General features: G+C 39.4%; 1 protein-coding gene across 1 annotated transcript in view; it reads right to left on the reverse strand.

The window, feature by feature from the left end:
* Positions 1–383: 383 nt before the first annotated feature.
* The window catches only part of OSTF1 (osteoclast stimulating factor 1), a 68036-nt gene continuing 55293 nt past the window's right edge, over positions 384–13126 (reverse strand). Inside the window, exons 4-10 of the mRNA XM_021008510.2 lie at positions 12760–12823; positions 10790–10843; positions 9698–9805; positions 9424–9473; positions 9198–9276; positions 5451–5549; positions 384–930 (exon numbers count right to left, since the gene is read on the reverse strand). Of these exons, the coding sequence (XP_020864169.1) occupies positions 872–930; positions 5451–5549; positions 9198–9276; positions 9424–9473; positions 9698–9805; positions 10790–10843; positions 12760–12823 (513 nt within the window). The 3' untranslated portion in view covers positions 384–871. The remainder of the gene's footprint in view (positions 931–5450; positions 5550–9197; positions 9277–9423; positions 9474–9697; positions 9806–10789; positions 10844–12759; positions 12824–13126) is intronic.

The following is a 13126-nucleotide window of genomic DNA, read 5'->3' on the forward strand; positions in this document are numbered from 1 at the left end:
GATGAAAATACTGAACCCAGAGAGGTTAAACATCCAGGATCGAACCTGGCCTACTCTTTAGGACTTCTCCATCTTGCCCCCAGGAACCCTGTCATTCTGTAAGAGCACATGATACTCACACCTCAATAAAATATTCAGTGTAGTGACATGCTGCCCAAATTAGTCACTCCTTTTTTCCATTAAATCAATCTGGTATTTGAAGGGATGTACTCTATAAAAAAGTTTCTACAGGCATTTGGGGGGTAGTAAATTTGTGGCAAAACAACATGTACCAATAAATTTGAAAACAGAATAATTTGTTTAAAAGCTTCTAAAAAAAACATTAGGACCATCACAAGGTTCATTTATTAGTACACAACTTCACAAAAAACAGACTACAGGCATAAAGTGTCATAAAATATTTATTTTTGTCAGAATAACTGACAGTTTTCTAAAGAGATACTTTTGGTTTATGTTTATAACAAGCATTTTCCCCTCTAAAGTCCATTCAAAATACTTCAACTCTGAGGTAAATTACAAACTTAAAAAATATACATATATATCCACCCCCGAGTTTTCATTATTAAGCAAAAAAAAGTTTTTAATTCCTTGAGTAGGATAAATAAAAATTATTCTCTTATGCTAATTTGGTGAACATAAATGCACTTTACACAGCAAAGGAATCTAGTGACTTATTGGCAAATTTAAAGTGAAGACAAGTCATGTACAAATTCTGTTCCAACAGAAGGCAACACTGCCTTTCCCACACATCCTTTTTACAGTTACCAACATTCTTCTGGCAAAGGCAGGGTTGTTTGTTTTTTTACTTTTATTTCTATCTTTAATGGCCTAGACAGCAGAGGCTTCAGATCTCAGCTACTCAGGGAAGGTATTAATCTGAATCTTCATCATCAAGATATTCTTCTGCATTGCTTAATGTCCGAACTACATCTAAAAGAAGAGAAAAAGCAACCAAATGTTAACACCCTTCAACACTTACAAAGCACTTCAAGTCAAGAGCAGGGGTTATTTATTGCTTACTGCATGAAGAAGTGGGGGGTGGGGGAGAGAAAGAAGAAAGATCAGCCCAACATTGGGAGTGAGACCCATATTATAATGCAAAAGAATACACGATAAGTACATCTCGAAGAGGCACCTGCCAATAAGAAAGAGCCAAATCAGGTCCCCAGATCCTCTTCTGAGGTTCTGTTCTCAAAATCGGCATCCAGCTCTAAAGAAGAAACTGTTCCCTAAATCTACAGTTTGCTATATTTTGGGACACATTTCTGAGAGACATGCAAAAAAGAAAGATCAGTAAATACTTCGTCCCTTGAAAAATACACACGGCCTACATGTATTGAACACCTATGCCCCCACATCTGCAGGTTTCCATCACCCCACCATGGACAACTCTATGACTGTTCTATTACTTAGGGGCAAGATAGACCCACGAGCTTAAATCTACTAGAACATGAGCTCATGAGGGCACAGACTGGTTAGCTTTTGTCCTTATAACCCCAGCTGCTAGCATTAGGCCTGGAACATAGTAGGTTTTTTAAAAGTGCTTGCAGATTTGCTGACAGTGTCAAAGACATGCACACAAGGGAGAGTAAGATAAATAAAAAAACTGACTGAACATAAGCTTGCTCCAGCCAAGAACCCACATAGCCAGGTGGTACAGTGGATGGAAGCATCAGGCCTGGAATCAGAAGATGAACTGAAATCTGGCCTTAGACATTTACCAGCTGTGTGACCTCGGGCAAATCACTTAATTGGTTTGCCTCAGCTTCCCCACTTGTAAAATGGGAATAATAATAGCACCTACCTCCCAGGATTGTTGTATCAAAGGAGATATTTGTAAAATACTTAGCACAGTGCCTGGCACAAAGTAGGAGTCTAATAAATGTCTGTTCTCTCCCCTCCCCAGGGAAAAAAAACCAAAACAAACAAAACACTACTAGTCTAGGAATAGCTACTCATCAAAAGCATTTATACAATGCTTTAAGGACATGTGATCCTTCCTAACAATCATAAAATTATATAAACAGTCATTAAGTAGGTGCTATAATTATCTTCATTTTACAGATGAGGAAACTGAGGCACGAGGAGGTTAAGTGAATTGCTCAGGGTCACACATCTAGTAAGTGTGTGAGGCAAGATTCAAACCTAGGTTTGACTCCAAGTCCTGTGCTTGCAGTCCCCTAGCTGGCCTGCGGCAATGGAGAAGGGGAAAGGGTAAACAAAAATAGAGATTCAAAAGGAAAGGCCCACTAAAAATTAGTACTCCCTAGGACCTGATTTAAAACAAAAAGCCAGGCCTCCATCTAGCCCAGTCAACCTTTCTATTCAGATTCCTTCAGTTAAGGGCAAGAGGCCTTTAAAAAGAATTTTAAAGAAGCAGACGGGAAACCTTTGTTAGGCAAATGTGACAGGGGAAAGAAAGGGTGCAGGAAGGCAGATGGGGGAGGATAGAGCTGATAACAAGTTTTCAAGCTTACTTGGAGTCAATAGATCATTGGGTAAATGCGCCTTAAGCAATCTGTACCTGATTTTTCCATAATAACCCCAACTTCCTAAATAGCTAAGAGCCATGGATAGAAAAGGAGATAAGCAACAGAACTGCAAAAAGGCCAAGCAAGACTCGTCTCCAGCCTTCCCTTCATCAGTCTCACCATCCCACTCACAGGAAACCTCTTCCTTGAGCCTCTGCTCTCCTGGTTGGTGACTCCTTTATAGGGATCATTATTTTAAGAAGGAAAGACCCCAGAAGACGCCTCACCCTACTCGTGGCCTCAATTCACTCAACACACTTTCTCTTCCCCCTCCCTGTCTCCCTGTTATATGTCATCTTCAGCTACTAAAATGACGGCAGGGACTGTTTTGTTTGCTTGTATTTCTATGCAAAGCACTTAGCACAGGACCTGGCATAGAGTAAAAACTTAATTAAGTGGCTTAGCCAGCTTCTGCTGAAATGCAATCAGTCTATGATCCACCACCACCACAGCAAAGCTCTTCCTTTTGTTTGATTTCCTTTCTTTTTTATATTCTCTCTTCCCTACCCTAAACCCAGATACATTTTGCTTTTTTTCTTGTCTCCCTTCAAAGTTACCCATGATATGCATTTTAATTGAATAATCAATCAATAAACATTTATTAAGTGCCTACTATGTGCCAGGCACTGTGATAAACACAAAAGACAAAAGATAGTCCTTATCCTCAAGGAACTTACAGTCTAATGGGTGAGACAACATGCAAACAAATATATATATATATATACACACACACACACACATACACACACACATATACATGTATAAAAATACGTATACACAGATTTATAAAACAAGCTATATACAGGATAAATAGGAAATAATTAACAGAGGGAAAGCATTAGAATTAAGAGGGACTGGGAAAAACTTCTTGAAGAGGGTGGGATTTTAGTTGAAAGTTAAAGGAAACCAAGGAAATCAATAGTTAGAAGAGAGGAGGGAGAGCGTTCCAGGCATGGTTAATAGCCAGAAAAAAATGCCTGGAGCCAAGAGAAGGAGCCCGTAAATGGAACAGTCAGGAGGCCAGCATCACTGGATCAAAGAGTAAGTGGGAGTAAGGTGTAAGAAGACTTGAAAGATAGGAGAGGGCTAGGTTATAAAGGGCTTTGGAAGCCAAGACCAAGTGGAGGGGTAGGGGAGAGAATGATCCTTTCCCCTGAAACCTGGCAGCCACCTGTGCTCCTCAGAGTTGACCCTGCTGTCAGAGATGACAGGAAATGGTGAAACAAAATGTATGCATTGTTTCTGCTTCAACACAGTGTTATTATGTGTGGCAGATATAAGATTCCACATAATACTCCATTTCCTACCTGTACCTTTGTATTGGCTGTCCTCGACACCTGGACTGCACTCCCTTCTCACTTCTGCCTCACAGAACCCTTCTCTTCTTTCAAGACACAGCTTAAGCAGCATCTTCTGTGTGAAGACTTCCCTTATCTTCTCAGTGGCTAATACTTCTTTAACTACCTGGTATTTAACTATGGTTGTTCAGTTGTTTCAGTTGTGTCCAACTCTTCGTGGACTCAATTTGGGGTCTTCTTGACAAAGATACTAGAAAGGTTTGCCATTTCCTTCTCCAGCTTATTTACAGATGAGGAAATTGAGGCAAGCAGGGCTAAGTGACTTGCCCAGGGTCACACTGCTATTAAGTGTCCGAGGCCACATCTGAACTCTGGTCTTCCTGACTCGAGGTCCTGTGCTCTATCCACATGCCACTTCACAGTATTTAGCTAATTTGTATTTATTCTGCATATACTTATATTTGTCTTTGTTGCACTTCTCCCCCCCCCATTAGAATATAAGTTTCTTGTGAATAAAGATTATTTCATTTATATTATTTGTATTATGAATAAGTGCTTGCTGGTTGATTGAAGGAAAGGGATAATTTTTCCCAGGCACTAACCCCGCTTTTTCCATTTGAGGCTTTGCAGGAAGGAGGAAAGAGAGGATAACAGAGGAAAAGGAAATGATGATAGGAGTGGTACTCAAGTAACTTGAACACATCTAAAAGTGAAAGAGCAGAATTAAAACTACCAAAAAAAAAAAAGACACACCATGATCCTTATCCCCCACTTTCAAGTACTAAAGTAAGTGGAATAAGTGGAATTTAGTGGTGACCCAGGGAAAAGACTCCATCATGACTGGGTCTGAGTGCTAGTCTAACGTCAAAGGCAAAATATTCAGAGGGATTATTCACAGAGAAATAGTGATCTGAATGTGTGCTATGTCTTCTCTTTCAAAACCACTGCATAAACTCTTTTCATGATTGTTAAAACTTGCTCTCAAAACCCAAAAAAGACTCCTCCTTTGACACAGATATGTAGACTTTGTTAAAATTTATCTAGAGAGCTATATATATATATATATATATATATATATATATATATATATATATATATATATATATATATATATAAAATAAATAGGACCTAAGCAAAGGTGGGGGTAGGAAGTAACTCCATCGATAGACTCTTGAGCTGCTAGAAAACAAAGACCTTGGAATAAATTTTGAGATTGTTGTATCCAAAAAACTCGCTGAGTGTTTCAGTGAGCATGTGTTTTAAATAAAAGATCTAGTTATAAATACGTTATCTGTAGCAAGGGATAGGAAGTACTATCCGACCCTGAGGAGCGATGAGATAAAAGCCTGAGTATGGGCAGGGGGGAGATTGCTGGAAAACCAACATTACCCAAATAGTAAATTGGGGGAATGAAAGGAGATATGAATCAAAAAATCAAAAGCTGTATTTCATTACAGCACTCATTTTTATCTGGGATTTTTTTTTTACGCCGCTAGGGTTCCTATTCCTGGTAGAGAAAAATAATCTTAAGAAGCCACCAAAACACCTTTTTTTGGGAAAACAATCTAACCTTAAAGTTTGAAATGAAGGTGGAAAGGAAAGAAATAATAAATTGAGATACCTGTTCCTTGTTTCTTCTTAAGCAGAGCAGCACAGGCAGCATTGGTCGCCATGTCCAGGGCCAGCTTCTTCTCATTATTTCTCAAGTCTGTCCTAGCACCTTTTACAACAAAAGACATGAGTCATTTTTTTTGGGGGGGGGGCGTGGAGAAGAACATCCATATCCTTAACAAATCCATTCCTCCACCACCCCTTTGAAAGCCTAAGAGAAACGGCAAAATCTTGTCTTTACCTCCCATCCAAATAAATGACCACCTTTGGCAAAGACAAGCAAGAGACAGAAGCATTATGTAACATAAAATGGCAAGAGTCCTTAAGAGGTCATCTAATTCAACTTTCCTCATTTTACAGATGGAGAAACTGAGTCCCAGTAAGGGGACCTTGTCTAAGGTCACATAGGTAGAAGGGGGAAAGGCAGTTTTGGCTTAGGAGGATTTTGTTTTAGTTCAGTAATAAAACAACAAAAACAAAAGAAGGAGGTTGTAATAGCATATTTGACACCTTCAATTAAGGACCTTGTGGCTAATGTGCTCATTACAGTCATCTGGGGATAGAGATAGGGACTAGATCTGTTATTTCATTTATATTGGGCACTTCTAAGCAGGGATACTCCCTCTACCATAGATAGAACCTTTCTCTGCAACCTGTACCTATAGCCCGTAGCCTAGCAGCAGTGGGAGGAGCAGGTAGGTGGATAGAGCATCAAGACCTGAGTTCAAATTTGGCCTCAGATAATTACTAGGTATGTGACCCTGGGCAAGTCACATAATCCAGTTTGCCTAAGCTTCCTCATCTGTAAAATGACCTGGAGGAGGAAATGGTGAACCATTCCAGTATCTTTGCCAAGAAAACCCCAAATGGGGTCATGGAGAGTCAGACATGATTGCACAACAGTAAAAGGTTAAGTGACTTGCCCAGGGTCACACAACCAGTATGTGTCTGAGTCAGGACTTGTCTCAAGGTCAGCTCCACTACATCATGATGCTTCTTACAATCTGTTATTACTCTTAAAAAAAAAAGATATTTCCCTTAATATTTCTATCAAATTAAGGTTAGAAAACTTGGCGAATAGTTTGTAACCACCCAGAGTAAATACCACATCATCAGATACATTAAAATAATAATAATAATAGCTATCATTTATGTAGCATTTTAAGGTTTGCATAGGACTTTACAAATATCTCATTAGATCCTCACAATAACCTGGGGGGTAGATACTAACATCTCTATTTTTACAGGTGAGGAAACTAAGGCAGACAGGCATTAAATGACTTGCCCAGCTAGAAAGGTCACACAGCTTGAAAGTATCTGAGGCCATATTTGAACTCAGATCCCCCTGACTTCAAGCCAAGAATTCTATCCACTGTGCCACTTAGCTACTAATTAGTTGTAAACTTTGAGACTATAATGACTGTGTTACAATTAACTAAAAGGTACCTTTTACCCTCTTGCTTCTAAAGATGTTCATTTAAAGGGAAAGGTCAAGGAGATGGGGAATGGATTTGATAGAGTGACATTTTATATCTGCAGGGTCTCTTTCAGATTAAATGAACTGGTTGCACAACTAAATCCACATATGATCTGCTGTTCCACATTGTTCTGTTGTCTAAAATAATTTATGCAATACATGCTTCAACTCTTCTTTAAAAAAAAATATGCAAAAAATTAACATTTAAAGGCTAAAAAAATAAAAATTTAGAAAAAGTCTTGAGCCAGACAAAACAGTACAATTTAGAGAAATAGGAAATAAAAATCTCTTGGGCTTCGTTTTTTTCTCCTGGGCAGTTCCAATTTATCTACAGCTGAATTTAAGTTGTTTCCTTCTATTCTTTTATTCACTTCTGCTTTATATCAGATTTCTTGTAGGATGCTGAGTAATACAGATTCTATATGCCCAAAATGGAACTCATTATCTTCCCCCAAACGCTATTCCTCCCTCTTCACTTCCCTATTCTGTTTAGGACACTATCATCCTTCCAGTCTAGTCTATTTACTGTTCCCCAAAGCCACCCTACCAGCTCCTGCCTCTGTGTCCCAGTGAATTTTGCCCCTCCCCCGACCTCTTCCTTAAATCTTTGGCTTCTTTTAAGGCTCAGCATATGTTCTACCACCTATAAGGAAGTTTTCCTGACACCCCTAGGTGTTAATACTCTCACCCTGTTTAGATAATTGTGCAAAGACATCTGTTTATATGCTTTATCCCTCTCTCCTAGGTAGAACAAAAGTTCCTTGAAGGCAGATACAATTTGGGGAGGAGGGGAGAGGGTCTTCATATACTAGCACCTTGAACAATGCCACATATGGCCTTCTAGGTCTTTGGGTGCAGGCTTTTTTTTTTTTTTTGGCTAGGCAATGGGGTTAAGTGACTTGCCCAAGGTCACAAAACTAGTAAGTGTTTTGTGTCTGAGGTCAAATTTGAACTCAGGTCCTCCTGAACCCAGGGCTGGTGCTCTATCCACTGCGCCACCTAACTGCCAAAGTCCCCTTTTTTTGTTTTGTTTTGTTTTTCCTTTTTAGGCAATTGGGGTTAAGTGACCTGCCCAGGGTCACACAGCTAGTAAGTGTCAAGTGCTTGGTCTGGGGCTGGATTTGAACTCAGGTCCTTCTGAATCCAGGGCCGGTGCTCTATCCACTGCTCCACCTAGCTGCCCCCCCCTTTTAAAGGCAATTGAGGCTAAGTGACTTGCCCAGGGTCACACAGCTAGTAAGTGTCAAGTGTTTGGTCTTGAACTCAGGTCCTCCTGACTTCAGGGCTGGTGCTCTATTCACTGTGCCACCTAGCTTTGGGTGCAGCCTTTTGACTGAGTTCAAGTTTTACAGAACAAATCCGTTTAAGATTTGTTCTAGGGGCAGCTAGGTGGCACAGCTAGGTAGCAGCACTAAACCTGAACTCAGGAGGACCCGAGTTCAAATCCAGCCTCAGACCAAACAGTTGACACGTACTAGCTGTGTGCTTAAAAAAAAAAAAGAGATTTGTTCTATAAAACTTGGACTGGCAAAAGGCCTCACCCAAGGATCTAGAAGGACACACGTGGCTTTGAGGCCACAGGTCTCCACCCCTATTCTAGGATAAAGATTGTGAGCTGGAAGGGAACTTAGAGGTCATCAAATCCAGCCCCTCATTTTATTGATGGGGTTTATGGAGGTTAAATAACTCACCCAAGGTCACACAGCTAGTCAGCTTTTGAGATCCAGGTATTCTTGACTCTGGGTTCAGTCCTCCACCCACTATACTCTACTGCCTTACCTTAGAAAGGTATCTAATAGGTACTTAATAAATGTGTGTGGTATTGGATTCAGACACCAACTAAACAGGTTAAACGAATCCTTAATAAATCCTTAATAAAAAGATTTGTTCTGTAAAACTTGGACTCAGTCAAAAGGCTGTATCCAAAGACCTACAGGGCCACGTGTGGCCTCGAGGTTGCAGGTTCCCCACCCTTGGGTTAAATATTAACTTTTTTCCCCCTGGTTAGTGAGTGCTACAGAAGAAAAGGCCAGACAGAATCTCAGACAAGCAAGACAGCTTTGAAAATAACACTGAATTTACTATAGACTCTAAAAGAAAAAAAAAAGCTGCATTTAATTGAGATTCACAGTTTCATATACAATACTCTTTTTTTGTACTACTATGTATATGGAAATGCTCATTTTGGTTATGTTTATTAAAGTTTGTTTCATTGTTTTGTTTTGTTTTTTCATTAAGAAAAAGAATAGAGTGAGTGCTGAAATCAATTTTTAGGTTTACCTTTCGCCAGAAGCATCTCTACAATGTCGGCATAACCCTTCCAGGAGGCAGCATGCAAAGCTGTGTCCCCCAACTTATTCTATGGAAGTAAGAAGAAAAAGCAATCTCTTCAACATACAAGAAAGAAAAATTCCAACTCTATAACACAATTAGACTTAAAAAGCACATACGCAGGTTACTAAAAAGAGATAAGTTTAAAGGAAGAGTTATGGTATGGTTTCCTCACCTGCTGATTTAGTTCAATATTTGGTTGGGTAAATAACACTTCCACTACATCTGAAAGATATAAAAGAGTAACACATTTTAAAAGGCAAAAATAAACCATATAAAATAAAATGAGATGTCAAGAATAGCATTTAACATTTTGACAATTAAAGAAAACCCACGTCATTAAAGTGCTTTGAGATTAGTCTTAACAGAAAAAAATTGAAAAAAAACCCCCCACAACTCTAAGTACATCTTCCATAGCATGGAAACATACTAGCAACAACGCATCATACCTTTGTGACCACCATGACAAGCCCAGTACAGAGCAGTGCTTCCAGCTTTGTCTAAGCCATTGACGCCAACTCTGTTATCCAAGCATTCTCTCAACCAGCTCAAGTTGCCTGCAATGATGGTAAAGTGCAAGTAAAGAAGAAGTTTGGTTTTGTTTTTAAATCAACACCTTTTTTACATAGAATTTCAGTTTGGAATGGATTAATCTACAAGGTCCAAATCATCACCTCTCTAATAATCCTATCACTATGGGTTGTGTTGGTTTTTTTTCCAGTCATTTCTGACTTTTTTGTGACCCCATTTGCGTTTGTTTTATTTTTTTTTAGGCAATTGGGGTTAAGTGACTTGCCCAGAGTCACAGAGTTAGTGTCAAGTGTCTGAGCCTGGATTCGAACTCAGGTCCTTCTGACTCCAGGGCCAGTGCTCTATCCACTCTGCCACCTAGTTGCCCCTATTTGAGGTTTTCTTGACAAAGATACTGAAAACGTTTGCCATTTCCTTCTCTAGTTCATTTTGCAGATGAGGAAAATGAGGCAAATAGGGTTAAATGACTTGCCCAGGGTCACACAGCTAGTAAGTGTGTTCAGCCAGATCTGAACTCAGGAAGATGAGTTTTCCTGACTCCAGGCCTGGCTCTATATCAACTGTGCCATCTAGCTGCCCCCTTTGGTACATTTTGTCAACTAAAGTCACTAATTTTAACTGTATTGTTACAAAGGCTCTATTAAGTTCCTGCCTCCTAAATAAACAATCCTTTCCCATGGAGTGTAGTTACATAAAAACAAAAGTAGAGGCCAAGAGAAAACATCAAATTCCGGACCTGTGCCATTATCAGCTCTTATTGAAGGAGTACTAACTGACCACTCAAAGTTACAGGCCTGCCAGTACTAATCCAAAATAATAAATTCTAAACATTCAGAATAATGCCTTTGGTAGACAGTACGAGCAGCCTAAAAAATATTAGCTTATTAATAACTCTAAGTTCACTGTCGGCCATAAGACTGAAGTGAGTACCTCTACATTACACCAATTTAAGAAATTTATGCAAATTAGCACTCTAGCAAGCCCCCTCAAACTAGCCAAGTCACACCCACCTCTCTTGGCAGCTTCATGAAGCGGATTATCTATGGACTCTGCTTGTTCAGCCACTAAAGGGAAAAGGAAAAAAAAAGGCAAACCCAAAATCAAATGACAATGCCAACTGGCACAAGATGCCAAGCCTGTTCAATACAGTGTGTGGCCTGTTTCACGGAGACTATCCTCTATCTAAAAAGTCACTGTCATCATTCCTATGGTTTTCGTTCCCATTTTATTTACTTAGCCAAAAGGAAGAAAACAAAACATCTCTCAGATGCTTTCTTTCCCTAAAGGCAAGCTAATCTTTATGTTTAATGAAAACAACCCAAGTGAAAAGGTAATTATATACCCACTAATTAGAAGGAGAAAAAAAGGAGATATACCACAAATCTGCTATTTCAAGCTTCTTCTAACAATAAAGAAAGAAGTTATATAAACATCCAATGCCTGTAATGCATTTTAAACATCTGTAGAAAGAACATTGAATTTGAGGGGCAAATTTAGTTTCAAGTCCTAGCTCTTGCTACCTCTTTGACAAATAACTTAAACTTTCTGAGATTCAGTTTCCTCATCTGTAAAATGAGGAAGTTGAACTTAATGATCTCTAAACTCCACCGCTAAATTCCATTAGTATGATTATTCTCAAGGTGCCTGAATAGAAGTACATATTTCCCCACTAATGAGTTGTTTTCACTAAACAGAGGAATCTTCTTTCTTAATAGAAATAACAATGGCTAATAAAAGCCACGGTAAGAATTAGCATGGGAAAAAATAGATGCCCCTTCTCTTTATCTCTGAGAACAGCAGTTTCATCTCTCAGAGGAAAATCTGTTCACTGCCCTCAGGAAGCCAGTCCAAAGAACGCTCTTTCAGCTGCAGGTGATCTAACATTGGGGCTGGGCTTAACTACCATGCAAAAACTACCTGGAGACTCACAATTTGTGGGGAATGGGGAGTTACGGTAGGTGGTGTTTCTATTGGCCCCAAACAATTCATTTCTTAACCAGGAAGCACTGGCCAGTAGGGAGAAATGTAGAAATGATTCACACCTAATCTCCTTTATGGAACCCCCCCCAAACTGGTCATACCTTTGTTCCAGTTATGCCAATAACTCCTACAAACCTTCCCCTGCCCCCCACCCCCCACCTCCTTTCCATTGTCTCCTGGGCCTTGATTATTCAGTACCTATATGCAAATCTGCTCAGCTCTAGGTAGCTATATATAGCTTCTTGTAAAAGTTTTTCCACTTTAATTTATAGGTACTTTTCTTTTATATCACTTGAGGGTGGGAACCATGTGTCTGATTCCCTAACTCTCCATCACCCAGGAGGTCATGGCAGTAATGACAAAGAAGTGGCACTTTGATATTTTACGTACCTTATTTCATCTGACCCTCACAACAACTCTGCTAGGTAGGTAGGTCCTTGAGGTATCATCCTCTATGACAGATGACAAAACTGAGGCTCCAAGAAAGAAGATGCCTTGTCTACAGTCACAGGGAGTGCTTGAGTCAGATCTAGAGCCCAGGTCTACTTCAGTCCAAACCTGGTCCTCTTGCCACTGCCCCGCATTGCTTCTTGAGGTAGTTATAGAATGTCACTTGGTGAAAAGCACTGTAAGATTAGGCTTTCCTTCCACGGATTTCAGGACACACAAACTAAGAAACAAATTGACTTGGCAACAGGAAGATTCAGGCCTCCGCATGGAAAGATGGCAGAGATGGCCATGAGATACTCTGTTCCCTATTCCATTTCAAGACTTTTGCTCATGGCACAAGCCCGTTTGGACCACTTCAGGGTGAAATTATTTGATAATCACATCTTCCATAATGGAAGGGGACCACATGGAGTAAAGAATATTCTAGATGGTATCTACCCTACTAATTCCTCAGTTATCACAGCCAGGAAGGGGGCCCATAAATCTAAGTAATTAAAAAAGAGGTTGAAATAATTATTCAGTGAACTGAAGTAAAAGTCACAAAATTTACCATAGTTGCTTGGAATGAGTCCAGTCCTGCCTTTTGAGGTCCCTTTCCACCAGTTGGTATCACTCTGGGGTGGCAGGTGGGAGAAACAATTAAATTATATTAAATCAATTTCAAATCAAATATGTGATATTAAAGATTAATGTTATGACTAATTATGTTAACTGTTATAATTACTAATAATTTGTAATATTAGATATTAAACCAATATGCACATTTGTTTCCAACTTATTTGCCCTATAAAAATCTATGTGCTCTATGAAATATAGACCTAGCTATCCATATTTATCAAGCTCTCTTACATCTTAACTACCTTTTTTCTCCCTAAACCATTAGATTAGCAACATAAATACCTACCTGTGGCAAATAT

This window comes from Phascolarctos cinereus, unplaced genomic scaffold (assembly GCF_003287225.1).
Source record: "Phascolarctos cinereus isolate Bilbo 61053 unplaced genomic scaffold, phaCin_HiC Scaffold_4;HRSCAF=312, whole genome shotgun sequence".
NCBI classification, from domain to species: domain Eukaryota; kingdom Metazoa; phylum Chordata; class Mammalia; order Diprotodontia; family Phascolarctidae; genus Phascolarctos; species Phascolarctos cinereus.